The sequence below is a fragment of the Panicum virgatum genome, chromosome 2K (genome assembly GCF_016808335.1).
Source record: "Panicum virgatum strain AP13 chromosome 2K, P.virgatum_v5, whole genome shotgun sequence".
In the NCBI taxonomy this organism is placed as follows: Eukaryota; Viridiplantae; Streptophyta; class Magnoliopsida; order Poales; family Poaceae; genus Panicum; species Panicum virgatum.
The window spans coordinates 63,889,954-63,917,838 of NC_053137.1; the positions used below are offsets into that span (position 1 = coordinate 63,889,954).

At 47.3% G+C, this 27,885-nt stretch overlaps 2 protein-coding genes and 2 long non-coding RNA genes across 5 annotated transcripts; 2 read left to right on the forward strand and 2 right to left on the reverse strand.

The window, feature by feature from the left end:
• Positions 1 to 397: 397 nt before the first annotated feature.
• LOC120694468 lies at positions 398 to 1,617 on the reverse strand. Of its 2 annotated transcripts, none has more exons than XR_005683503.1 (3): positions 1,481 to 1,617; positions 1,289 to 1,334; positions 398 to 1,181 (listed from the first exon to the last, which is right to left on the reverse strand). It is a non-coding gene; the product is annotated as an uncharacterized LOC120694468 (long non-coding RNA). The 2 variants fall into 2 exon arrangements; XR_005683502.1 differs by having other exon boundaries at positions 398 to 1,184.
• A 2,916-nt stretch (positions 1,618 to 4,533) lies between these two features.
• On the forward strand, positions 4,534 to 11,956 carry LOC120694469 (exportin-T-like). The gene is made up of 15 exons (XM_039977594.1): positions 4,534 to 6,330; positions 6,415 to 6,510; positions 6,614 to 6,703; positions 6,788 to 6,892; positions 7,096 to 7,155; positions 7,356 to 7,418; positions 7,513 to 7,608; positions 8,264 to 8,428; positions 8,874 to 9,047; positions 9,152 to 9,211; positions 9,305 to 9,403; positions 10,250 to 10,396; positions 10,796 to 10,951; positions 11,056 to 11,105; positions 11,491 to 11,956. Exons 1-13 carry the CDS (start codon positions 4,642 to 4,644, stop codon positions 10,883 to 10,885), a joined length of 2,934 nt encoding a protein of 977 aa, XP_039833528.1. The 5' UTR covers positions 4,534 to 4,641; the 3' UTR covers positions 10,886 to 10,951; positions 11,056 to 11,105; positions 11,491 to 11,956.
• A 7,640-nt stretch (positions 11,957 to 19,596) lies between these two features.
• On the forward strand, positions 19,597 to 24,657 carry LOC120694470 (serine/threonine-protein kinase RIPK-like). The gene is made up of 4 exons (XM_039977595.1): positions 19,597 to 20,337; positions 21,245 to 21,380; positions 22,205 to 22,341; positions 23,743 to 24,657. Exons 1-4 carry the CDS (start codon positions 19,612 to 19,614, stop codon positions 24,385 to 24,387), a joined length of 1,644 nt encoding a protein of 547 aa, XP_039833529.1. The 5' UTR covers positions 19,597 to 19,611; the 3' UTR covers positions 24,388 to 24,657.
• Positions 24,658 to 26,079: 1,422 nt separating this feature from the next.
• LOC120694472 lies at positions 26,080 to 26,744 on the reverse strand. The gene is made up of 2 exons (XR_005683506.1): positions 26,637 to 26,744; positions 26,080 to 26,562 (listed from the first exon to the last, which is right to left on the reverse strand). It is a non-coding gene; the product is annotated as an uncharacterized LOC120694472 (long non-coding RNA).
• Positions 26,745 to 27,885: the final 1,141 nt, after the last annotated feature.

Genomic DNA, 27,885 nt, shown 5'->3' on the forward strand with positions numbered 1-27,885 from the left:
AATCACAAACTACCAAGAACATATCTCTTTTGTTATAAATTCTAGATAACAACTTCCATTATTACATAATTCTTAAATGCATATAGTGATTAGTGTCAAGAAAAAACCCATAATTATTTTGAAGCCAAACTGACTGATCACAAATACTCTGATGTCTGACTAGAAAAAACTTCAATTACATGGGATGTATCAGAGATAGGTTTCTAGTCACAAACAGTGACATATATGGTCATGGAAGTATCACGGGGATTCTGCAGCTCAAGAACTATACAGAGGGTGTTCCACAGGTTGAGCTGTCAGCAGCAGGATCCATCCGGACACATTGTTTGCTATCCGATTGTTGCCTCTAGCATGGCCAAAATGGCTGTCAGCAGCAGGATATATGAATGTTACAACCTCAGCAAGGTAAATGTTACAATCTCTATATAACTGAAAGCTGCATATATGAATTTGTTTCAGAGACACAAGTCATGGGATATGGGCATCTTTGCTCAGAGCAGACAAAGACATTCAACCAGCCAAAAAGCATATAGTTGCTAAATTTGAGTTCCTTTCATCCATACATGTCTACCACGATCAATATTTAATGTACTGCAAGGTTTAACATTCCTGACTATATGATTGGAAGGATAAGATCAATTCTTATAGTCAATTTCTTAAAGTGGAGTTCCGATTAACAGTTGGTTACTGTGGCTCAGCTGCAGCAGTTAGAATATTTGTAATAAATCAAAGTTCTAAATCTTTTGCTACAACATTCCAGCAACAGGAACAGTTAGCTATGAGTGAATACTGAATAGCTCATAAATTGCACGGCCAACTGAAACAATCACAATCCATGAGATATTGTATCATTCGTAAGATCATACACTGAGTTTTGATCACCCAGATATGTATGTATACTGAATGCAGCAATCAGAAACACGCAAGCAGTAGCAGGCTAGCAGCTCACAAAAGAAAAGGATATAGAAGTACCTGTATCGAGTGAAGAAGAATAGGGGACAAAGAGCAGGGAGCACAAATTCGGCTAGGCCGCTGGGACAGGGATGGTCGAATTGAAGGGATCATGCACAGCAGCAAGTACAGGCTCCCTTGACAGTGAAGCACACGGTGACATCGCTTCCCATCCCATTGCCTCTGCACGTGGCCCCATCCGCCGGCGGCGAGCGGCACATATGCAACTGCTGCTACAACCTTATAGGCAGTCAGACCACAGCTAGATTGAATCCACGACACCATGGTGGTGCAGAAATTCAGATTAATTATGGAGAAAGGTTGATTTGGGACTAACCAGCATCATCCAAAAATTGGGCTTCCAGATTCACAGCCAAGAAGACCTGCATAAAATAGAATCAAACTCAGAGACCTCCATAGGTTGGAATCAAATCATGGAAGAAGGCCTCCAAAAATTGGAACCAAATCATAGACATTTGATCTGCACGCAGCATGGAAAACTGAGATTGAGTATGGATTAGTTGCTCACAGTAAGGGGAGGGATAGGAAGCTGGCGCCAGCGTGGTAGAACGCCACAAATGCGATTCCAATGTTAGTTGATTGGGACAAACTGAAACTGAAATAAATAGATGTTTACGTGGAAAATAAAAGAAGCAAACCAATTTGATTCTCTTCTCCTGTGCACTATGCTTCTTGATCTGTGGACGCGGTGTGCAGCGATTGCGATGGAATGGATCTGTGGCCGTGGGGATTGAAGGATGGATAAGGAAATTGGAGGGACTGAGCAATTTGGTGCGCGGGGTATGTGATTTTTGCAGGTGATATGGGCAGCTAGCTGGAGAATCTTTTCAACCATCGATGTTGCCCGGCAGTTCGGCTTGCACCTGATTTGTCGCTAGATTTTAGGAAAAAAACAAACAAATCATGTGTCCACGGCAACGGCGGGGGCAGGTTCTGACCTGGGGCGACAGCGACGGGAGCGGAGCGACCTCGCGGAGCTTGGAACGGAGTCACGAATGATGGTGAACTGATGTATGAGTTCCCACGCGTTAGGTGGATCAGGTCGCAGGACTCCGGCCGGCGGTTGACCGAGACTACGGCGGAGGAGCTCGGAACGGGCGGCGGCGGCGGAACTCGGAACGGTCGACGGCGCGACGAGCGGAATGAATCACCGGGGTGGGATGGGAGCCGGCCGCGCGGAGCTACGCCAGGATGGCCCGAGGGTCGCCGACGGGAGGCCGAGACACGCCGGGATGAGGAAGGTGGGACGCCGGGATTTGGGACGCGTCTGGGGGAGGGAGTGGAGAGCCGACGGCCGGGCGACGGGATTGGGAAATCGGAGCGGGTGCTGGGCTAGGCGGCGGTGGTGCTGGTAGTGCTGGTGGTGGTGGGGTAGGGCCGGGGGTGTGGGGTTGAGGGGGGACGTGGACCGGGGCGAACCGGTGGGTGCGAAACCGGAGCGGCGGATCGGGTGCAGAAGGTGAGCTCGGGTATGGGATATCTTATTCCATACCCAGGGTACCCAATAGACCTACTATATATATATAACACATACTAGAAAAAATGTCAGCGCGTTGCCACGGGACAGTAACTCATTCTATTCCATCTGTGCCTTGTCTTCACTCTGTCTCAAGCACTGCATCTTTTTCTCAGGCTGCTACCTTCCTCCTAGACAAGTAGATAAGCTAAAGTAATAAAAAAAATAAGTGCCAGAAAAATGCTGGTGAGTCTAAAAAGTATTTATTTTGTAGCTTAAATGATGAAACTAAGCAGCTTGGCTAGAAACTTTATGCACTGTTTCCCTCATCAATAATAAGGTAATATGTAGTTCACCTTTCTTCTTTGAGGCTCTCACTTGCTGATAAATACAGAGTCAACTGTTTTGCAGAGTCATTAGGTCCAGGATATGAAGATCACGGGTCATCATTCTAACAATATTTCTCTTGGCTCTTAAGTGCTCTTGTAGGGCCGGACGGAGGACGTAGATATAGAAGATGATAAAACTCAACGGTGTTTTTGCATATATTCATGCCTCTTGAAGGGGTATAGATCTAAATGATACAACTTAACAAGTTCAGGGTGCCAGATTTCGAGGACCTAAGTGGCATCTGGGGACAAGTTCGAGGACCGTTGGTGTATTTAATTCTAAAAAAATTGAGTTGAGACTCAAAGGTGCTTGGATTGGATGAGTCCCAACCGAAATACAAGCACCGAAGCCCACACGGTGTTAGCACCGGGGTTCTTCACCGGAGGGTGTCAGGGTTTCTGAAGCAGAATGGGTTTTTGAATTGTTTCCAAGGCTAGGCCCTTTGGTTCATTCTGACGCTGCTAATCGGCCCGGGTTGCAGAAAGGAGGAAAAGAAAAGGTCTCCTTTTGCCACAAAGACTGACTCGTCTCCAGCTGTTTCTCCCTGTCGTCGTGAACGGGCGTGATGCAACACACAACGATGCAACGTTCCTGCGAGGAGTGACACGGTATTTTTGGTCATTGCGATCACCAAAGGAGAGGGGCACGCTCTCCGTGGGCACTTTTGTCACGTTCACCATGAGCCTCGGTTCAGGTGTGTTGGCAATTTGATATTGTCCCCTTGTGCTCTTTTTAATATTTTCCTTTCAGGAATTTTTTTGGTATTTTTTGAAAGAATGGAATTTTTTGGTATAAACCTAATCATTGACCTCTTGGTATCCAACGAGTGAAGTTGTGTGGTTTGATAAAAATTTGTATAGAAAGAGCATCATGTACCACGAATAATGATGCCACAGATTAATAGAAATGAGAAAGAAGAGTAGTCTGCCTTGCAAAACTTGCTATATGGAAAATATTAATTAGTGGCAATTTACAATGCCATATATTGTATCTTATTTATTTAGTTATTTATATACATTTAATACAATATATGTTGCTAAACATATAAATGGTACCTTTTGCTAGAAAACGTGACTCTTATCATGAAATACTCCATTTGCTCATTTTCAGTATACGTGACAAAACGACAAACCACACCAAGTACATCCTAGCAGAAATACGTGGATGATAGTTGAATGGATGAAGTATACCCTAATTTGCACATGCAGTATTGATAATTTAACATTGCTTTAAATTTGAAAGTAATATAACTTTGCAAAAGTCAGATTTTAGAATGCTGTTGATTTGGCCAACTCATGGCAGTTCCAACAATGTCGTAATTAAAAAACATACATAAACACGTGATACACATGTACACAATACAAACGTGTTTTCTTATGTTGCTCGTTTGGCGCCAAATAGTAATCATGTCATGCACATCCGCAAATATATCCTTTTACGACACACGTACTTGCTTGTATTCTACGAAAGAAGAGAGTTCTACCTTTTTTTTTTTCTAAAAAGCAAAGATTAACATCTCATCACTAAATCTATATAACTAGGGATGGATGGATGCCTTGTTTGCCCAGCGTTGAAACAAAAATCCTAAAAACCAGCAGCCGAAAAACCTTAAACCCAAATCAGCCCATAAACCCACGAAACCAGGTAAGGCGAACCCAAAAACAAGCAGCAAAACCACCCATCCAAGCAAACAAAGCAAGGAGCACGGCGGAGCAAACCCTTCTCGTATATTAACCCCACCTCCTCTGCCTTCCCCTCTCTTTCCCCGTCTCAGCCCCCCTCCACGCCTCCACCACCGCCTCCCCAGATTCCTCCGCACCGCCATGGACGACCTCGAGCAGGCCATCCTGCTGGCTTCCGACTCCGCCGCCGCCGCGGCGTCCCCTTCCGTCCGCGCGGAGGCACTCGCCTTCTGCGCCCGCGCCCGCGACGAGTCCCCGCCGTCGTCGCTCCTCCGCCTCTGCCTATCCGGCCTCGCCTCCTCCCCGCACGCGCAGGTCCACTTCTGGTGCCTCCAGTCCCTTCACGACGCGCTCCTCCATCGCCGCCTCGTGCTCCCCGACGACCTCGCGCTGCTCCGCTCCTCGCTCCTCTCGCTAGCGGTTTCCTCACACGCCGCTTCGCCGCCGTTTCTCCGCAACAAGCTCGCCCAGCTTGTTGCTCTCCTCATCCGACTCGATTACCCCCATGTCTACCCCTCCTATTTCCTGGACCTCCTCCCGCCCGCGCCGCCGCAGCCGGGCCTGACGGACATGTTCGCGAGGGTCCTCATCTCCCTCGACGACGACCTGCTCTCTCAGGAATACCCTCGCAGTGCCGACGAGGCCACCGACTCTATGCGGGTGAAGGATTCTATGCGCGCGCAGTGTGTGCCCCAGATCGCCCGCCACTGGCACGCAGCCGCCTCGACACTCCGTACAGCTGATCCTGCCGCTGCAGCGGTAGCCCTTGACGCGGCGCGCAGATGCATCTCGTGGATCGATGTCGGACTGGTGGCTAACGATGTGTTTGTTCCTCTACTCTTTGACATTGCAATGTCACCTGGAAGCACAGCTCCGCTTGCTGCTGCTGCGGTGGGGTGCCTCTCTGCTGTGGCAGCGAAGAGGATGGACGCAAGGGCGAAGGTGGGATTGCTGAGGTCGCTCCTGGTTGCACAGCAAGCACTCGGTAGCCCAGACAGCGGATTAAAGATGGCACCCTTGGTAACAACATATGCTGCAGAGGCCCTTGAATGTTATCGGAGGCTTGGCGCTAGTGATGCTGATGGAGCTGCAGCTTTGGAGATGCTGGAAGAGGTGCTGCCGGCTGTATTTGCAGCTGCAGAGAGCTCCGATGATGAAGAGGTGGATGCGGGTTCCGTCCTTGAGTTCTTATCTGGCTATGTAAGCATGATGAAGGCACCATCTGAGAAGCAGTTGGGACACTTGGGACGGATCCTGGAGGTGGTACGGGTGCAGATGTCATATGATCCAGTATATAGGGGGCATCTTGATGTGCTTGACAAGATAGGGAAGGAGGAGGAGGACCTCAAGGCAGAGCAACGGAAGGATTTGATTGCATTGTTCCGGAGCATTTGTCGTGTAGCGCCAGCTGCTGCTCAGCTGTTCATAAGAGGGTTGCTTGTGACAGCTCTCTCGTCTGCAGAAGCTAGCGTGGAGGATGTTGAGATTGCTCTTACCCTGTTCTACCGGCTTGGAGAAGTAGTGGGTGAGGAAGAGATCCGGACTGGGACAGGGTTGTTGGGGGAGCTTGTGCCCATGCTTCTTGCTGCGAGATTCTCATGTCACACACACCGCTTAGTAGCATTGGTTTATCTGGAGACAGTTACCCGCTATATGAAGTTCATGCAGGAGCATGTGCAGTATGTGCCACACCTGCTTGGTGTGTTCTTGGATAACCGTGGCATACACCATCAAAATGCCCACGTGAGCCGGCGTGCAGGATACTTATTCATGAGGGCAGTTAAGTTATTGAAGGCAAAGCTGGTGCCTTACCTGGATACCATTTTGCAGGTCTTTCCTTTTATCTCTGTTGGTGGATAGACACTCAACTTTATGTTTTTCTTCTGCTGAAACTATGTGCCTGTGAGTTAACAGAGCCTTCAAGATGTGCTATGCCAATTCACCTCTATGGATTGGGCAAACAAAGATGCAAAGTTTCCCAGCTCGGAGGATGGCAGCCAAATTTTTGAGGTCCACTGTTCATTTATCTCTATGACCCAACTTACATGTGCCTAGTTTATTTTTGCCCAGTGGAAGTACTAACTTGAACCAGTGACACATTGTCTAATTTCAGGCTGTTGGATTATTGATCAGCATCGAAGAGGTCTCACCAGAGACTCAGGCTCAGTACTTGACTGCTCTGCTTAATCCTCTCTGTCATCATGTGATTAATTTTCCTTTTGCTTAATATTATGGCATTAGGTTCTTGACATGAGAAACTTACTGATGCTTGTATAATCTTTTTTAGATTGAGTCACTTGTTATGGATGCCAAAGCACAAGGACTTGAAGAATCATCACCGAGAGCCATTAGTCTTCAACAGATTATTGTTGCATTGAATATGGTCAGCAAGGTAACTGTGATCCACAGATTGCATGGATGTGTTATTAAACTTCCTCTAAAAACTAAAATGCAGTTTGACATTATAGGCCATCTCTGGAACATTATGCTGGTGCTCTAACTTTTAAAGTTTGGTTTAATCCTCATGTAATGATTCTTTTGTGCACGGAAGTCATTTGCACCTCACACTTACTGGATCTGGCATTCCTTTTCTAGGGCTTTAATGAGCGCCTTGTGATGGGAAATAGGCCAGCTATTGGGGTGATGTTCAAGAAAGTAAGTCATGTGAACTTGCCTTTATAGACTAGTGTTGTATGATTTTGTATTGTCATTGTGTATCATATGGGATATATGCAATTAGCCAGACAAGGAAACAGTTGTTAACCCTATATTATTCTGCATCAGTGAACACCACATCTGCTGTCTTCACTTTGCCTTTTCTTCTGATATAAATTATTTTATCATATTCTCCCCAGACCCTTGATGTTGTTTTGCAAGTCCTCGTCTCATTTCCTAATGTGAAACCTTTGCGATCTAAGGTAAATCTGAACCTGTTCCTTGAACATCTTCCTTACTTTCCTGCTTTGATAACATGATTAACCATTTCCTAATTTGTGCAATGCTGAAATGCAGGTCATATCCTTTCTGCATCGGATGATTGAGATATTAGGTACCCCAGTGCTTCCATATATTCCAATCGCACTGAGACAATTACTTCTTGATAATGAGGTATTTCAATTATATTTTGATTTCAGAAGCCTCTGTTTTATTGGTTTTCTGCTTTGCAAGATTCCTTTCCTACAGCAAAATTTTCAAGGGAAAGCAGTTGGATAGAGTCGTGCTGTATAAATATTAGTAGCTGTTTTAAAAATATGTTTACAACCTTTAAATGAAAATGCAATCATTTATTTAAGGTTAGATCAGAGTACTTAGTCAAATAACAAAACCACAGATATGAATAGGCCATAGATATGCGCTAACGATTCCTTAAGTACCCTCTTTCTACCTTGTGAACTGCATATTGCTATTTTAGGCATTATCAAATAACAGTGCAATCTTTCCTTTCTTGGGTGGACTTCAATGTGCTCCTAAAAAACATTCTTGTTCTTACTGTAGTTCTTACCGTAAAGCAGCCCCCCCCCCCTCTTTCTTTTTTGTGTGTGTGTGTGTGTGTTTGGGCTTGGGGTGCAAAAAACTTAGGTACCAAAGTTTACTCCCTAAAGTCGGTTAATATAACTAAAATTGTGTAATCCATCAATCCTAGCCTCCTATTAGCTTTTAATACTTCAAGTTTGTCCCAATTCTTTCTTTTTCCCCTGTCATCTTACAGCTAATTCTATCTTGCACCATTTTCGGTGCTCACATCATTGTTATTTTCATACAGGCTAAAGATATGGTGGAGTTTCTCGTATTGGTAAACCAAATAATCTGCAAATTCAAATCGTCAGCTAGCACTGTATTGGAAGAAATCTTTCCTACTATTGCAAGTCGTTTGTCTGTGATACTATCACAAGATGCATTTTCAGCTGGTCCTGCAAGCAATACCGAGGTAATATTAATTGCATCTGTACCACGGTGTATGATACTTTATTTTTGAGTTGGTTGTTCTTGTAGTACCTTGATGTATCTCCCTGTCTATATTGTAAGAATGCTAGTGCCTTTGGAATGTGCTAGGCTTGGATATGTACTACATTACTTGCTACTGTTTCTGTTTTCCTACTTATGAGGGAGCAACTCTAGCTATAACTCATGCCAAATACAGTTCAACAAAGCAAATAGTTCTTGCACGATCCATCAATACTCATTAAATGAACCAAGATGACATGATACCATACTCCACTTTACGCTGTATGGCTAGAGTGTGATAGGTTCTTGGCCCATCTAATTTACTTATTTGGTTAGCATCATATTCCACTAGCTTAAGTGGATAAGCTTGTACAGTTGCAGGATATGTTTCCTTGTTTGATGTAATTGTTATCGTCTCACTACTACAGGAAATGCGAGAACTGCAAGAGCTGCAGAGGACATTATACACATTCTTGCATGCTATGGCAACCCATGATCTTTCTACGATTCTCCTTACTCCTAGCTGTGTGCAGTATCTGGATACTATAATGCAGTTGCTTTTATTTACTTCATGTAAACATAAAGATATACTACTCCGCAAGGTGAGGATTATAATTGATCTTGATTACTTATTAATGTCCTTTTCAATCTATTTGCATTCTCACCTTCACTGTAAGTTTACTCACTGTGGTCATGGTATTCTTAGGCATGTGTACAAATTTTTGTGAATCTTGTAAAAGACTGGTGCACTAACTCTGAAGATAAGGTAATCTTGTTATGTCATGAATTTTGAGCTATTCACTACATGGCATTCAGTCGGATTGCTCACATAGTTGTTTTGTTACTCTCTTTTCCTCAGATTACTGGCTTCCGAGAATTTATGATTGAGAAGTTTGCTACTAATTGCTGTTTGTACAGTGTCCTTGATAAATCATTTGATTTACGTGACGCTAATTCGGTAAGACATGCTTGTGACTATTGATGTGGTAATATTTATATTTGCAATGTTGAAAGTAAACCTTAGCGTGGCTGTATGACATTGTCTGTAATTGATATGTTGATAGGATTTATAGGCTTCACATTGTGTGGAGTGCCAGTCTCACAAAAGAGTGAAATATATATCTGACCATTGCCTTAACTTAAGTTGACTGGGGTTAAAGGGCAATTCAATTGAACTGACATAAGTTGTTCGGCTCGATTATGTAACCTGTAGGGCACACCTGATTTCTAAAAATGTTGGGACTTCAACTTACAGGCTTACAGCTAAATAAGTTATTATCTGCAATTTTTTCAGTGACTCAACCATTGTATTTAATAGCTTGCGTAATGCACTTTTTATGTTATCTTCATTTGTTGACAATTCTAAAGTGCACCAAGTTGTATTAAGTTCATTGTTTCATGCTGGCCTTCTGCAGAAACCAATATATGAAAATGTGTTAGTTTGTTCAATTTTAGAACACTACCGGGGACTTTATAACTATTTGGTTCCCTTTTATGTGTCAAAATGGAATGCTTTATTTCTGCCAGTGTGTTACATCCCTGTGCCTTCATTAACTCTCTGTTCATAAGCAAAGCGCTTGATGTTCTATCTACGCATGTCAGGACTCAGGATAGGGGTCTGGGCCCTCCAAGTCGACTATTTAGGTTTAGAGTCAAGTAGGCACATACTTGGTCTTAACATATTTGTTTGATTCAGAATATCCTGTACTGTCAATTTATAGCAATACTAGTGAATATTTTTGGTGGCATGGTTTGATTCTTTTTCTTCAACAGCTTTATTCATTTGACTTGTTTCTTTCTGTAGCTTGTTCTCTTTGGTGAAATTGTGGTGGCCCAAAAGATTATGTATGAAAGATTTGGGGATGTCTTCATTAAGAAGTTTGTAGAAACAGATCTTACTAAAGTTTGTTGTCCACCAGACCTAGCTAAACAGTACTGCCAGAAGTTACAGGTATGTGCTTTCTCCTCTTGAACCTTGCTTGGTTAGAGATTTATCATTGATACGATGATAGACATTACTTTTGTAAGTCAAACAAATCTTAAATTAGGGAACTCAGATGTGAGTAAGCTATGCTTCTGTGCTGTTGATAATTGGACACTTGTTAGCTTAGCATTTCAAAGTAACTCTGTACTATTATAAATGGTGGCCTGCACAGTGAGAATTTAACAGATCACTTCAACGTTCTTGGGTAAATAAGTCGCCATCTACTGTTTGTCCTATATTTTAAGGCTATTCTATTGTTAGGTGGAATTGTGATAAGGTGATAACTGTTTTTTTTAATAGGCCATTTCTCTTGGATTGTTTGAATACCATCTCTTGTTGCAATTAACATAGCTTCTGTTTCAACAGGGAAATGATATCAAGGCATTCAGGTCATTTTATCAATCGCTTATCGAGAAATTAAGACCGCTAGGGAATGGGAGTCTTGTATTCAGATAGCACCATTCATTCATTTTCAATATGTTTGCCAGCAGAAGACTCCTCAGCTGTGTTAATCGAGTATAGGTAGTTATTACGGTCCTTTAGTTCTTATTATTTTTTCTGTATGTGTTGGAAACTTGGATTTTATTCCTTTCTGTATTGTTTTGCTAAATTTTTATGATTTGCAGGGTAGTTGTGTCATCAATGTATATAGAGCTACCATTTGTGAGATTGGAAGGTAATCTCTTGCCAATACTGCAATTCTGTTTTCGTTCTGTTTCTTCTTTGTATAAATCCCAAGGTGTGTTATGTTGTTTGTGTGCATCTTGTTGGATACTATCCTCATTCCTTGAACACACCGTTTAATAGTTTGATTTTTGTATGCATTTTTTCCAGTAGCATATTAGCAATATGCACTACATGCATTGGCCTAATTCCTATTTTAGCTGGCTGGAACACAATTGGTTAAATGCAATGTCTGCTTTAACACCCCCCCCCCCCCCAAAAAAAAAAAAAACACACCCACACCCTAATAATAAAATACCGTCTGACCTCTGTTTCTCACTTTTATCTTTGCTTGCTACATGGAACTTACCTGAATTTACCCTTTTTATGCTTTGCAGATGTATACTGCGGCAATATCTTTACCAATTCTGGCTACCGTGGTGGAGTTCCTTATTCATTATGTTCCGTGGAGATGCAGGGGAGTTTGTCCCTCAATAGTTTCTGCTGAGAAATAAAAAGGGTTACCATTTGTTTAGTTTGATGTTTCTCCCCAAATCATAGTTAATTCTTCTATCTGGGCCTGAAATTTTGCAAGGTACTTCCAGTGAGCTGGGGGGGGGGGGGGGGGGGGATAGGTGCAAAAGAGTGCTGTGTAGGCTGTGTTTTTCCTGACAGAATGTCGCACCGCCTGTTGTGTTGTGTTGTCGTGGTATACCAAATTTGCGAAACCGAATGGTCTGCACCCCTTCATTAGCCGTCGGGGGTGCTGTACTGTACATATTCTTTGATCATGGTGGTTCGCTTTCGTAAATCTTTATTGCCTTCAGTCAGTCTGATGCTGCACTGGCAACTGAGCTTGATCAATGATGATGTGTGTTCTCCTGTTTCTGCAGACACTTACCCGGTGGGGGATAGATTCCATGACCCACTTCTCTGTTTCGACAGTTGAGAGTTTCCATATATTTTAGTCTATTATAGGCTCTGGAGCATGGGCAATTTTTTTAATTCTATTAGAGTGTGGGAACTAATTACTCGAGAAATCATTTTGTCATGAGTGCTTGGCGTGAATTTGGACCTGTTTGGATCCAGAATCATCTAAAATTTAGTTATACATGATTCAAACAGGGTAAAAAATTAGCCAACCGTCCAACTAAAGTTTAGTCTATTAGCTTTCCAAACTCAGCAAATGAGGGCTAATTTCTGGTGGTGGGTAGTAACATACTAAAATATCCTTCAAACGTCATCCTCTTGCAGTATGCGCTTAGCAAAGTTATAGGTGATTTTTTTTACAGCTAAAGTTAAACCCGAATATGCAAACAGGACAGTGCTAATTTTAGCTGGCGTCTAAACTTTAGTCATAACTAAATTTTAGTTTTAGTCCGTCCAAATAGTTTCTATATCATTGAAGATACTTTGGATGACTCCAATCAGGCTATAAATTGAGTGTAACTTGCTTTTGAGTAGGGATGACAATTGGACCCGCGGATGCGGGCACCCGCGGGTTTTGGACCCGATGGGTGCGGGTGCAGATCCCAAAATAGACCCGCGGGTGCACCCGCACCCGCAATTTGCGGGTGCGGGTGCGGGTGCGGATCTTGATTTCCATCCGCGGGTGCACCCGCACCCGCCCGAAACTAACAAGGCCGAGCCCAAATGGAGTAAGCCCAGCCCAATATGCGTGATATATATATTAGAAATCCTAGTCTATCTCTCACTCTCAGTCTCACCCCTCCCTCACCCGGCGGCCGCTCGGCGGCTTGGCGCCCATCACCCCCATTCCCCATCCCAATTCCCTCCCATAACCTCTCTCCCTCGGCTTCCCGCCTTGCCCCTGCGGCGCGGGATGGCTAGCGCGCGCCGCTTGCCCCTACGACGCCGGATCTCCCACCTCAGGCGCGCCCCGCGGCAGCCGGCGGCTTGCACCTACGGCGCGCGGCGGCCGGCAGCTTGCCCCGGCGGCCGGATCTCTCCACCTCCGCCAGGACCGCCACGAGCACGAAGGCGTGCGCAGTGCAGCAGTACCGGCGCATTCGCTCTTTCATGTCGCAGCCGGACTCCCAGGGGACCATGGCGGCGAAGGCGCCGGAGCCCACCATGAACCTCTCCTCCTTCCTCTTCCTTTGATCCTTTCCCCCTTGGCATCCTCCTCCTCCTTGGCCTGGTGCTGGTCGGCGGTGTCGAGCTGCGGCGGCAGTCGCCCTCCTCCTTGGCTTCCCTCTCCTCTGTGGTGGAGAGATCCGGCCGCCGGGGCAAGCTGCCGGCCGGATCTCCCCAGTCCCCTCACCAGCACAACCGGCCGCGTACACGACGCGGTGGCGGAAGTGGGGCCTGCGGGCACGGCGCGGTGGCGGCGACCTCCAACACGGCGGAGGCAGCGATCTGCGGGCATGTCGCGGCGGCTGCGGCCTCGAGCACGACGAAGGCGGTGGCCAACAGGCACGGCGCGGTGGCGAAGTCGACGAAACCCGCGGGTGCCCGAGACCCGCCCGAAACCCGACAGGTGCGGGTGCGGGTCCAGAAATCCACCCGCGGGTCTTGCCGCGGGCGGGTTTTTGCCAAACCCGCACCCGCACCCGCGGGTGCCATCCCTACTTTTGTGTCATTCCAATCGGTTTGGCTCACCTAGTTCTTAGGATCAAGTTAGAAGTGCGGCATGAGAAAAAGAACACCGTGAGTCTTCACATAGGCTCGGTTTAGAGCTTATTAGCTTTTGAAGAACTTGCTCCTAGAGCTTCAAAAGAAGATAGGGTGTTTATCCTAAGAACTAGGTGAAGCACAATGGGTCCACGGGCTATTTCTCCCCTAGTTTATTTGTGGTGCTTAAAAAATGGAGCCCCTTGGACACTGAGTGTTAGCAAAAATTTCCTAGCTACTGCAGGAACCTAGCAAGGAAGGATCATGTCATTGTTAATTGCTCAATCGAAAGGACCAAGTGATAGCTCGATGGGTTCGCTTCCAATGTGTGGGAGTGAACATAACTCGCATTCTAGTTTGCGGTTGCCTTAGAACAACTCCAGTAGGGTTTCTAAATTTGGGTGAGCAAATATCTATTTAGAAATTTACTTCTAAATTTTACTCACTCAAATACGGGCCTTCACTCCAGCGGGCCGAGTAAATTGGGCTTCTATAGAGGGCCCATAGTTGGCAGCCCGAATAGAGGGCCACCAAATTAGGGGGGTGGGGGGAGAAATTTAGAAAACCTACCAAAATGACAGTCTATATTCTTCCCCTGCTGGAGATTGATTTTATTTGTTCACCGACTAAATATTCATATGAAAGCTCATTTGCTCTCTCTATTGGAGTTGCTCTTACCTCTTCTTAATTGACGGCCAATGCTCCTAGCATTTTTTTTTGAAGCCCAAAATGTCGACAACACATCGACAGCAGAATTGCTCAATCCACATTACATTTTGCTGTCGATGTGTTAGTCGATATTTTGGGGGTGGAGCCGCGGCAAAAAAAAATGCAGGAGAGCGACAACCATCTGGCACTGGCAGCATGTATATTGCTGCGCAGTACGGCATGAGGTTGGTCATGACCCAGGACGACCATCCTCTGCCCCGACTTGTTCTTTTGACCCAAGGACTAAGGCTGAGTAGGGATGAAAACGGTCGGGAAAACCCCTTAATTGTTTCCGTAACTGTATTTTTTGGTCGGGAACGGAAACGGGAACGGAAAAATCGGACGGGAAAACGAAATCGGTATTACGGGATATCGGGAACGGAATCAATCGGTCGGGAGCATGCCGATTACGATCGGGAATCGATAACTCAAAATGGGAAAATATATACAACCACTTCAAACATTTAACTCGATAAAATAATTACAACTATACATAAATAACATGGAAACAAGACTCGTATAACTAAGAAACACAGGTAAAGTGAATCACGAATTCACAATTCACGTTGTAACACATGCAAACAACAATTCACGTTTCCAACACAGGTAACACAGCCGACTACGACAAATACGGGAATTCCCGCGGGAATTTTCCCGGCTGAAAACGGGAACCGTGAAAACGGTCGGGAAAATACCCCAACCGTTCCCGTTCCCGCCCGTTTTCCCATTTTGTTTTCCCATTTTCCTATTTTTTCCGCGGAAACGGTTTACAGTCGGTTTAGACGGTAAACGGAGCCGGTCGGGACGGGATTTTCCTGTCCCATTTTCAACCCTAAGGCTGAGTAAGGGACGTACCTAATCCACGGATTAACCCAACGAACTCCAGTGCACTTCGGACTGGAAATCCGTTTGAAATCCATGTTTGTGCGAGTATACAAAGAGAGATGGTGTGGTTTGAGTCATGTCAAGCTCAGCACATCTATGCCGCCATGCCGGGCCATTCTTAATCCTAATCCTCCAGCCTTTCGTGTTCGTGCCGCACCACGCAGCTGGAAAGGGGCCCTGGCTGGGGGAAGACATGGGACCATCCACCCTTGCAAATTCCAACTGAACTATGGGACAAGGGCACAAGGCACACAAACAAATGCTCAGAGGGTCTCGTTGAAGAAACCGTGGATCATGTACAGAGGGGACAAGATAAACCAAAGAATCCAGATGAAAGTCGTGCATCATAGAGAAGCGACGACAGAAACACTGCTAAGCTGAGCTATCATTTTTTCAGTCCACCACAAATAGGTTGTCAGAAAACTTGGATTGTTAAGCCACGAGCAAAAATATCTATCTCTGCTTGACTCGGCTCGGCTCGGCTCGGCTCGATTCGGTAGTTTTGCGAGTCAAGCTAAAGCTTTTTTTTCCTCTTATTTTCATGTGTTGTCTTTTTTTCTTTTCGAAAGGGAGAAAATGTGTGTTACTTGAATATTACTCCGTAGAACTTTTTGTCACAAAGGAGTGTTAACAACCTCTTATCAGTGTTAAATAAATCTGAATTTGGTTGCTATTTTTTTTGAAAAGGGAACCGGCAAGAGTTTTGCCGTTCTTGCCTATGGCTTGAACTCAACGCACCTACCATTACCTCCATGAGGTTGTTGACAATTGACATGTTGCAGTGTTTGGGAGGTTGGGAGCAGCAGAGCAGACGCTGCTGATCCGATCGATGTCGTCGTGAAAAGATATCAGGACACGGAGCATGCGTTGACATGAAAAGTTTACGCTAGCAATTAATAATGACTACATGCCGAAGGATGTTGGTGCTAATGGTGTTAGGTTGATTAAATGCCTATATTAAAAATGTGAAGCCTCTGCTTTTGACAAAAGGAAGATCAATTATGATTCAATCCCCCATGATAAAATAACTGGTGATGTGGAACTAGTCTGGGAGAAAATTTTGAGCAGGAGGCAATTTGTTATTGGGTTCAGAATTCAAATGCCAAGTAAGCTGTCCATTGAAGAAGTGAGCACCTCCTTTCAGAAATCATAAGAAATACTTCGGTATTCAGTTCAGTGTATATGCCGGTTGACCAAATCAAGCTAAGGATAATGTCTGATTTAAAAGGTAATCAAGCTAGCTAGGGCATGTTTTGCTTCTAGCCGACAGATTGAAATACTACAGATCAACTAAGAGATTCCTGCACAAACTATTAAGTCACGGGCATGGATGATCCATATTAAATCACCGGCATTCGTAACACGTATGCGAATTAAGATTTGATGCATGTATCAACCAAACAGGGCTGCATATCTACATGGATACTGAACAATCATCACCAAGACCAGGCTTATTCAATCCCCATTTCTCAGCATAAAGAAACCCTGATGAGGAATATGTGCTCACGTCGGGGGGCATGAATGATCCATATTAAATCACGAGTATGCTCAACAAAATCAAGAACCCTAGCTATCTAGCAGGTACTAGTAGATACATTTTTTTTGTGTGGTGGTGGCTGTGCCTCTTCTCAAAGAAGTAGCCATTGATCTAATGATCTAGAATGTTTTAGCTGAAAATGAGAGATGCTATAAGGGTCTGGATCATATCTTATAACCCTGTGGTTGTACCTGCCAGAGCGTTTATCTTCAAATGAACAAGAAGACTAATCAGGCAGCGAGATGTGCATAAGAAGCCCGGTCTGCTCATCCACATATTGCACGCGTACAGCAGTTGGTACCGGGTCGTCGTGTGACACTTGAGCTCTTCATGGAAAAAGATGGCGAACCTACCCCGTATCTCTCCCATCACTACACAAGGGGTTACGCTGTCGCTCACCTGCAGATGACTGTCATTAGCAGTCGCTCTTTACATGTGATCCTATTTTTCTTTAAGGGTTTCTAGAACGTGTCAATTCGGGGGGCCTGTTGGTTTCAGGGTCACAGTTCAGGAGAGGGATTTTTTTGTCAGGTTTGAGTTAAACCGACTCTTCCTCGTCGAGCTGCTGTTCTTGATGCGTTGGAACTATATGAATAGGTTGACGTCACCAATCCAATGGAACAGGACCTTCAAGATCAGGGTTTTTTTTTTGGGGACGAAACAAGGGGGATTGTTTCATCTCCGTGCCATGGCGATGAGTTCAGTGAGAAAAATGAGCTGATCCGATCCACTGCGCAGCGCAGTCGAGTTTCCTAACTAGCGCAGGTTCGATGGGTGCGCACGGATGCCGAGGTCAAAAGGATGCGGGGATTATTTTCTCCGCAGGCGTGCATGAACAAGGCTTGACTGCCAGGGCGCGTGCCCTGTGCCCGCTTGCTCCCACTCCGGCCACCTGCCGGAGAAAAATTAAACCAAGTCCACGCCGTTGCAGGTGAGGCCAAGACCAGTCGTCATGCCCTGCTCGGGAGAAAACCTTCCAGATATCCACACATATTAAAAACTCCTTCACATGGTCGCTGATGATGAAATTCTTGAAGTTTTCGTCGCTGCAGGACGCGATCCGCTCGGAGAGATCAGAACTCCGTAGCCGTCATTTTAGGGTACGTTTTATAACCCCCAAACCTAACCCCGCCAACGTCGGCACAGATCGCGTTTGACGACTGTGCATCGCAGCAAATTAGATCGATCGATCGATCGGTCGACGGATGAGGCAACATATAAAAAAAATACGGCATCGGTTTACCTGCCGTCGCTCGCAGCATTGCTTGCAATGGCATCGCACCTCGATCATCACATCACGCTCCCGCCTTAGGTTTGTAGCAAACACCATCACGAGACCAGTTCGTGGCGACTGGTCGATCTGGCGGAGCTGCATGAGACATCCTGAACTTTCCTTGGCATCTGAACTTTCCTTGGCATGAGACATCCTGAACTTCCCTCGGGTTCCCAGACGACGATAGAGAGATGAAGCCGCGTGGTACACCGCTACTGCGTCTGCGTGCTACCGGACACGTGCGGCAAGGCTGCTTCCGTGGCCACTCACTCACTCCCCGTACGTCCGGCGGGCATGGCATGGCGGCCGGCGTTGGCGCGTATCGTCACCACCGGCCACCGCTAGGGGCCAGCCGGGGCTCGCAGGCCGGCCAATCCATTATCCGTGCCGGGGAAGCTCCGATCCTGTCCCTTTCCTTCTGGAAGAAAAGGAAGTTTGGTATCCTAAGAACCCCCACGATAGGCGTCGCGAGCCGACGACGCTGACGCCGGCCTTTGTCGCGTCGCTCCGGCGCGGGGCGCCCCGCGTCGTCCGCGCGAGCCCAAGCCGGGAAAGGTCCAAACCGACGGGAATTTCCCGGCGTGGCCCCCAACCGACGACGGGCGCGATCAGATGCTGATGCGGCCGCCTCGGTGCCTCGGTGCGCGGCGCATCGCCGAAAGGAGGCAGGGAGCTCGGTGAGAAACCGAGAACTGCCGAGTCCGGCTCGGGCCTCGGCCTGAGGGTGACCCTGTCTGCACCGAGCGATGATGCATGGAGTGGAGAGCACCGTGCACCGTGCCTTTTCCGGCGGCGGCGCGGCGCATTTGTCAAAAGCGCTTTACGGCTTTACGCTAGTCGATGGTCGGGCGTCTCTTTTGCCGGGGATGTTTGCGAGAGGGTGGCCCGTGTGCTGCTGGCTGCTGCTGCTTGCCATCCGTCGAGCAGGACACGGCGCGCGCGCGCGCACGGGGGTGACCAACCCTAAAGAAAGAACCCCCAGGCCCCCACCCGCACAGCGTCACGAACGCGTGGGTGCAGCCTCGCCACGGGCTGCGCGATCGGCGCTCGTCCCCGTACCCGCCTACCCGGCAGTGGTTGGTTGGGCTTGAGCGACTGCGAAGCTGCGGCGTGTGCTCGTGCAAGAACAAGCGAACAACATCCCCTGCCTTGACCGAGGGTCCCGGCTCTTCCTCGCGAGGGCTGCTACGGTTCAGAACGAGCTGGGCATCGGCCAACTGCTACTGCAGTTCTTACCATTTCTAGATCGAGACCGACCGACCGACCTTTTCTTGCACATCGTTCCAATTCCTGACATGATAATCCCGGCCGGATTTAAGCAAATACTACTAGTAGTAGTAATCAAAACGCATCACCTACTCTTCTCCTTCTCTCGCAAAGTCAGACCCCGGGTAGGTAGTAGGGAAAAGAACACAAAACACCTTCCCGAACTCAAACCACGGGAACACAGGGGGGGCCCCAGAGCTCTCAAGAAACCCCCGCATGGAAACTCGCAGCAACAGGGACAGCAACGAATTGTATAAGGGATGTTGTGTAACCCGGCAGGCAGCTAGCGTTCCAATCCAATCTCCAACTCCAAGCGCGCGCCCGCCGCTCGACCCCGACCCCGACCCGACCAGACCCCTCCCCGTGGCGCGCGGCCCCGCCCCGCGCCGCGCGTCTATATATCCCCCGCACGCCCCGTGCGTCCAGCTCGCCGCACCACCACCAGAGGCAGACCATTCTCCCAGCGCACGCAACAACTCGGACGCATCGATCGCCGCGGAAACGCCCCGGCCGACCGGCCCCCAGCGTTCTTGCTTCGGCAGCTCCGCGATGAGGACGAGGAAGGAGAAGGCGTCGGCGTGGAGGTCGCTGCTGGGCGGCTGCCTCGGCGGCGGCGGAGGGGGAGCGGAGGGGGACAGGCGGCGGAAGGTGCGCCCGGGCGGCGGCGGCGGCGGCGGGCGGCTGTCGTTCACGGACCTGAGCGGCGCGGCGGACCAGGACCTGTCGGTGTCTCTGGTGGGGTCGAACCTGCACGTGTTCAGCGTCGCGGAGCTCCGCGAGGCCACCAGGGGCTTCGTCTCCGGCAACTTCCTCGGCGAGGGCGGCTTCGGCCCCGTCTACAAGGGCTTCGTCGCCGACGGCGTCAAGAAGGGGCTCCGGCCGCAGGCCATCGCCGTCAAGCTCTGGGACCCCGAGGGCGCCCAGGGCCACAAGGAGTGGCTGGTACGTGCTGCTACTCTGCTGCCTCGTCCTTCGTCTCCGATCCTCCTCTCCCATCCACCTCTCGCGTCTGCCTGATCGTGCCATGTGTCGTGTGTGCTCATTAGTCATTACCACCGCAGTGGTTAGCAAGCTACAGTGCTCTTTAGTTGTGTGTGATTCTAGCTAGTACTTGCTCTACTCCTTCTAGATCGATGGCACACATACATACATAGCTTTCTTAGAAGCGTCGTAGTCACCAAAAGATTTCTTTCTCTCTCTCTCTCTCTCTCTCTCTCTCTCTCTCTCTCTCTCTCTCTCTCTCTCTCTCTCTCTCTCTCTCTCTCTCTCTCTCTTGGAAATGAAGGACTCTAGTACTAGGTCTGAAGCTTTCTTGTAGTAAAAGAGTGATCTTGTGGTGAGCCGAAGCTAGCCGGTCAGTTCCCTTACAAGGATCACTAAACCCAGCCCTTATGGCCACCATCAAACCAGTTCCTGGCATGACACCTGGTGGCTCCGTGGCTGGTGCAAGTGCAGCCTTGAGTAATCCAATGGAAAATCCAGTTCTTTCAAGCTAGCAGTAGCAGTTAGCTTCCAGATGAAGAAGAATTCATCATCCCAACATTTAAGGAAGCAACATGTTGATAATTTAAATTTAATTCCTACTAGTTCAGTATTCTGATCTCTAAATTAAAAATTCTGAAACATCGCGCATGCCCCATGACATGATTGGCCCGCGCGCGCCGAGAATATCTCGGCGGGCAATGAGACGCGGACATGTGTGGCGGAAGCCAGCGCCGAGCGAGGTGGGGCGGGTGGTTGAGCGATCGCGACGGTTCCGGGTTCCGGCGGCAGCGCGGATAAGTTGCGGGGCACGGTGATCCTGACGTGATCTCGGCATGTTTTTTTAACCTTTGTTGGGCGCATGCAGGCGGAGGTGATCTTCCTGGGGCAGCTGCGGCACCCCAACCTGGTGAAGCTGGTCGGCTACTGCTGCGAGGACGAGCACCGCCTCCTCGTCTACGAGTACATGGAGCACGGCAGCCTCGAGAACCACCTCTTCAAGCGTGAGTACACTCACTCCATCAATCTGTAACCATGGCACTAATGACCCATCAGTACTAGACTAATCTTAGCACCTGCTGAAGTGACGAATTGTTATAGCTGACCTGGACGATAGATTCGAGCCACAATGCTGGCTAGCTGCAGCAGACCTGCAGTGATGATGTGAGATGAGGTATCGAGGTGGGTTGACAAGTCTTGTCCGTGTTGACTTGGCACGGTTAGCAGGAAAATTGGGCTCCCACCTAAACATTTAAGCTCACAAAACCAGGGGAGCCATTGGGAAGAAAACACAATTTTATTTCAAGTTGGTGACTGCGGAAATTTTCAAAATGTTCAAAAGTACAAATTCATTGCATGGTGGACTGGGTTTCCTCCCTTCCTTCAACCACCTTCCAAGCTTTCGAGTTCGATCTGATCAAACCAGATCAAATAGATCTGATAGAGACAGAGTTCACTGGTCAGAGGCTTGTGAAGTCACGTGTAGTTGCTAGATCATTGTCGATCACTGATTGATCTGTTCTTGGTCATAAGGAAATCGCCCAACGCGTTGACTGCATCCATCTCCAGATTGTTTCATATATATAAGCAGTTCTAGGTAACCTATGTGTAAAAGAAATAAAAATTCCATAGAGCCGGCGATAAGCTCATCCACTTCAGACAACTATTATTCTTTTCCTAAAATCCTGGTGCAATAATACTGAAAGGCCCATCCTGTCTGAATGTCTGACGATGATGTATGCTAAACAATAAACATTATTCATTGCAGCTTGAGAATTGAGATCACGCTGTGAGGATCCTGCTGAGTTTTTCTGTGATATCTGTGTAGAGATTCCTGCCGTGCTGCCCTGGTCAACCCGACTAAACATTGCAGTAGGCGCCGCGAAGGGCTTGGCGTTCCTCCACGACGCAGAGAAGCCGGTGATCTACCGTGACTTCAAGGCCTCCAACATCTTGCTCGACTCGGTGAGTAGTTTTTGTAATTTGCCATGTCAGTTTGATGAGCTACTTTAGCATACGTGGTGTCAGGCCGTGCGTCATACGTTGTTGGACTAGTACTTTTTTTTTTTGAAATATTTTGGACTAGTACTATTTAGCAGTTAACATCACACGCACCTTCCAATACAGTCTTCCAATGAAAGAAGCTTCAGACTTCACAGACTTCTCTGATTCAGACATTCAGCGTTCTAGATTTTCTTTTATAAATCTTTTTTGGGGAATAGTTTTCTAGAGTTTGAACCCGGAAGTTAACCTCTAAAAAATTATTGAGCTGTCCGATAGCTTCCAAATTGAAAAATGATTCATAATCACCTGAGGCAATACCTAGTTTAGAGAAACTGGAAAGGATCACTGGGCCTAGCAAAAAGTTCATTAGGCCCAACAACCACGAGATGCCAACAAATGCGCTTTTTTCATTTTTATATTTTTTTAAAAAAAAAATTCAAAAATATATGCCGAATAGGGAAATTTTCAAAAATGGGTGACTGTCGCCCCCCTAATAGGCGACAGGGTGATTGTCGCCCATCCAGTGGGCGACATGACCTAAATGTAAAAAAAATTACATTTAGGTCCTAGTGCCTAGGGCGCATTAAACAGTGAACTTGTAAAATCGATATAAAATTATATAAAAATAAAAAAAATACAAACTCAACTGTTCTGAATTCTATGAAACAAGATCTACAACTTTTGTTACATAAAGTTTTTCATTTGATCAATGTATCTTGCTCTATTTTAAATACCAGTTTAATGCACTTTTATTTAAATCTCAAGATCCATCCTTTGGATGCATGTCATCTTTGGACAGAGTGTTGCATATGGTGAGCATATGCTTGTACAAAATTGGTAGGCCCAGAAAACATTTCTAGAATAAGTTTTTAAATTAGATCTTGCAATATGTCTAGTTTAAATGTGTTATTTATCCATGCTGCTATACTAAGTATTAGAAGCCATAACTTTTACAGTACCATTATTTTATTTCCTAAGAGATATAAAAAAAATTGGTAAATTTTAGATAAGCACAACTAGACCAAATGAATTATTTCAGATTTTTCTAGGTACAAGAACTATTTTCTTGATTTAGATACATTGATCAAATGAAAAACTTTATGTAACAAAAGTTGTAGATATTATTTCATAGAATCCAGAACAGTTGAGTTTGTATTTTTTCGATTTTTCTACGATTTTATATCGATTTTACAAGTTCACTGTTTAATGCGCCCTGGGCGCCAGGACCTACCCATTAGGGGGGCGACAGGCACCCATTTTTGAAAATTTCCCTATTCGACATATATTTTTGAATTTTTTTTTTAAATATAAAAATGAAAAAAGGCCCCCAACAAATCACTGACGAATTCGATCCATCTCCAGGACTACAAGGCCAAGCTGTCGGACTTTGGGCTTGCCAAGGACGGCCCAGAGGGCGACGACACCCACGTCTCGACGCGCGTGATGGGCACCCACGGGTACGCGGCGCCGGAGTACATCATGACGGGCCACCTGACGGCGAAGAGCGACGTGTACAGCTTCGGCGTGGTGCTGCTGGAGATCCTGACGGGCCGGCGGTCGGTGGACAAGGCGCGGCCGAGCCGGGAGCAGAACCTGGTGGACTACGCGCGGCCGTGCCTCAAGGACCCGCTCAGGCTGGCCCGGATCATGGACCCGGCCATGGAGGGCCAGTACTCGACGCGGGCGGCGCAGAGCGCGGCCCTCGTCGCGTACCGGTGCCTCAGCGGCAGCCCCAAGAACCGGCCGGACATGTCCGCCGTCGTCGAGGCCCTGGAGCCGCTGCTCGGCCTCAAGGACGACGTGCCCCTGGGGGCGGTGGGGGCGGCCGTCGGTCCGCTGGTGCTGTTCGTGGCGGCGCCGGAGGAGGAGAATAAGGAGCGGGCGCCGAGGAAGGACGTCCGCCGGCGCAGGCCCATGTCGCCCAAGGCGAGCCCCAGGAAGCGCGCCGGCGCCGGGCAGAAGGAGGAGTTCTGGGTATGGCACCTCCCAGCCGAGCAAATGGCGTGACGCGTCCGAGATATGAGGTGGCGAGGTGCTGCTATTGGTTAGGATCATATATATGCATCCCTGTAAATCTCCTTGGGTTGGGCTCAAATTTCATTATCTGTTGTTACAGTGAGATGCAGAGTGTGGCTCGAAACTAGAGCAATTTATACACCGGAAGCTTTCTGTTGTTTACACGTCTGTATGCTTGTCTTCAAATGAAGCTACAGCAAGAATTGTACAAAAACATGTCTGTACTATGGGCATGTGACAAAGAGGGTACAGTTCTTGAGCCAGGATTTTAGAGTAGGGTATTCCCATCTCCCAACAACTAAAAAAATCCATGTGAACAGTAAAAGGTTCACAGGATGTAGTATTTGAGAAAATAAAGGTACAAAGCTGTTCAACTCTAATATATCCATGAAACAAAGGGAATTAGGGAAGTTTTTTACAAAATACATAAAGAAAATTGCAAATTAACTCTAACTTTATGTTCATGTGCCTTCATGGCTTGGAAGAGTAGCAAAATGGTATATCAATTGGAAGACAAAATTTCTAATTGCAAAGCTCTGCTTGCTCACCTCTGACCTCTGTCCCCTGCCTGCCCCCTGGTCATTGGTTGCTCCGACACCTGAACTATGAATCCTTGCCTCCCTTGGCCTTGCCCCCGTGGGCAGGCGGCACAGCGCGGCAGCCGGCAACGCCTGCCGCTGCCCAGCGACCTGCGCCCCAGGCTCCAGCGGCCTGCCACGGTGCCGCCGCCCAGCGCCCCGCAACTGCCGAGCAGCGGGAGGGCACAGGCCGCCTGCCCGCGGGCCGCGCCCCCCTGCCGGCGCTCGCGGTCGCCAGAAGCGGCTCCCGATTCCGGCCTCCGCCCACCTGCCGATCTAGGTTTTCGCCTTTTCGGTGCTTTGGATTTTGGGGAACCATCAACGGAAGGAATGCCGAACGGGACTACGGGAGGGACAGAGAGGAATTGAGCGAGAGAACAGAGCAGGCCGGTGGGTCGTTGCCTATTGGTGATTTGTGGGCCGAAGCTGGCCTGGTAGGAGGAGGATTTCGTTTGTGGGTTGGATCGTCTATTTGGGCTATGTTTGAGCTCAAGAATGGAAATTGTGACTCAATATAGTATGTATATATGTATTACTTAATGTATATACTTGTTGTGGTGCAAAAAAAGTTAGGTATTCCTGGGAATACCCAGGAATCCAGCTGCCTCCGCCCCTGTGTATGGAACATTTGTTGAGGAACAGAAAAGGTAGAAAGTGAAAGATTGTCCTGAAGATGTGACGCCTTTTGGATGTGATCGCTTGGAGCGCAATATTTTTTTTTACATCAACTAGTTGTATGCCCGTGCGTTGCTACGGGAGCAATACAAATCATAATCGTGACAAAAATTTTGCGACAAAAAACAAGTTTATTGAGATCACCAAATTTGAGTGATAGGACAGGTTCGTGCCCATGCGTATAGAGCCGCGGATATTTATATAATTCAAGCGACTACAAAACTATAGGCATGAGTATTATTTTCCTCCTCAGTAGCTGTCATTGTGAACTCCCCCCTTCCTCTAAAACACAAGTATGCACATAATTTAGATACTTTTCCATGGATAATTAAAATAACACTCTTGGGAGAACAGAAATTTGCATGCAGACACTTTAAACAAATCTGAAAGTTGATATAGCAATAAGATGTAGATTGCATTTCTTATTCGCTTGAGGCAGAAACCATAATGGACCTTTTCTCATTTTAGTTGCCTGCTTCAACAGCAGCTAGTCACCAACTACATCAAATTTCATGACATACATCTTGCAGTTCTCTGCTAAAAGTTACTTTGGGTCAGGACATACATCTTGCTATCATGATGTGCCACTGAAGCTGATAATTGGCCCTGGGCCAAGAAGGACGAGTGTTGCAAAAATGCACAAGAAATGGAATATGAAATCTGATATCTGAACCATCAACCTTCATACTTGATTATAATGTCCAGTATGGGATCTGAAGAAAGCAAAGCTTACCGCCCAAATATCACGAGCAGTGACAACAGTGGACAAAGCAAGCCCAATGTTTGACCATTGCGCAGTGATGGTTGCCTGGTAACCCTGCCGGTTCCAGAGAACCACAACCTTCCTGCTGTTGCTGAGCGGCCCAACCCAAACCTATAATTGGCACTTTCTTTCCTTGGACGTCTACACTACCTGTTCAAAAAATTATAGCATCAGTATAATGAAAAACCATAGAAGCATAGGTAAAAATGCAAGAGAAGTCTCACCTTGGTTGACAGCAATGACTTCACAGTTGCTGAGTATGTCCTTTGACAAATGGTTTAGAGCTAGTGAAAATACCTTTGCAGTTACCATCTCTATCATCATCGCCACGCCCACGCATCAGCTCATTTCATAACCAGAATCATAAAGATTACTCATACGGCAGGTGAATTGTGCAATGTTATTAGGCTTGGTGTAACACCCCGAGTGTCTGCACAGTAATTAAATAGGTGTCTGCACAGTAATTGTGTATGATTGCTATGCATCATGTGCTTGAAATGCTTAAAAAAGGATCTTTTTGTAATTATGAAAGGTTATACGTGTAATTATGATTTTATGCAAGGTCCTTTATATAGTTATTTATGAATATAGCTTTTGTGGAGGGTGTTTTTGTAAAATTTCAGTGCATTTAATGCATGGTAGCCATTTTTGCTTGTAAGTCTACATTTGATGTGAAATTGCTTTGAAAAAGACAAATTTCCTAGGATTCAAATTCCTTTCTATGTTTTTAATTTTAGCTCCTGTATCTTTGGTCAAATAAATTTTTGCACAACATCAAAGTTGTAGATCTTGAAAAATTGAACAACTTTCATGTTGGGCACTTTTCCTTTTGAGCTTTGGTTTAAAAGTTATCGCTAGTTTACAGTTTAGTCCCTGGAACTTTTGGAAATTGCAAAATCACCCTTATCCCCTTCTTCCCCCTCCCTGCTCTGCTTCTCGCCGCCGTCCACCGACAGCGCCGCCCGCCGGCGCCTTCCCGGCTTTCCCGGCCATTACTTCGCCGTGCGCTGGCACCCACGCGTCGCGGACGACCTCCTCCCCCTCCTGTTGCCTCGCGCTGGAGCTCCTCGGCCGTGCCACGCACCCCTGCCGCTTCCAGAACCACCCCGGCGGCCGCCACCGCGACGCCGCCATGAAGAGCCCGAACCAGAGGCCCAGCTCTCGATCTTTCGCGCGCCTGAGCACTACAAGAACCCCAGGAGTCGATTTCACTAGCTCCTTTGCTCTCTCCTCGCTCCCACACCGCAGAACACCGCCGCCGCCCCGCTGGAACGCCGGCGAGCTCACCCCGCCGCGGAGTCGCCACCCCAGACCCGCTCCACCCCTACAGCCCCCACCGTTAGCCGCACCTCGCCCTCGCGCAACTCCCAGGCCCCTTCCCCTCACCCGAACCCCACCGGAGTCACCCCGCCGCCGTGCTCCGAGCCCGCAAGCCGCCGCTCGCCGTCGACACCCCATCTCCGACCACCCTAG

What these genes read in the sequence shown, in the direction of transcription:
- LOC120694469 (XM_039977594.1), top strand. Translation starts at nt 4,642, where the DNA reads ATGGACGACCTCGAGCAGGCCATCCTGCTGGCTTCCGACTCCGCCGCC. An exon ending in TTGGGGTGATGTTCAAGAAA is followed by an intron (nt 7,156 to 7,355) that starts GTAAGTCATGTG and finishes TATTCTCCCCAG; the next exon opens with ACCCTTGATGTTGTTTTGCA. An exon ending in AATTACTTCTTGATAATGAG is followed by an intron (nt 7,609 to 8,263) that starts GTATTTCAATTA and finishes ATTTTCATACAG; the next exon opens with GCTAAAGATATGGTGGAGTT.
- LOC120694470 (XM_039977595.1), top strand. Translation starts at nt 19,612, where the DNA reads ATGGAAACTCGCAGCAACAGGGACAGCAACGAATTGTATAAGGGATGT. An exon ending in AGGGCCACAAGGAGTGGCTG is followed by an intron (nt 20,338 to 21,244) that starts GTACGTGCTGCT and finishes GGGCGCATGCAG; the next exon opens with GCGGAGGTGATCTTCCTGGG. An exon ending in CGAGAACCACCTCTTCAAGC is followed by an intron (nt 21,381 to 22,204) that starts GTGAGTACACTC and finishes ATATCTGTGTAG; the next exon opens with AGATTCCTGCCGTGCTGCCC.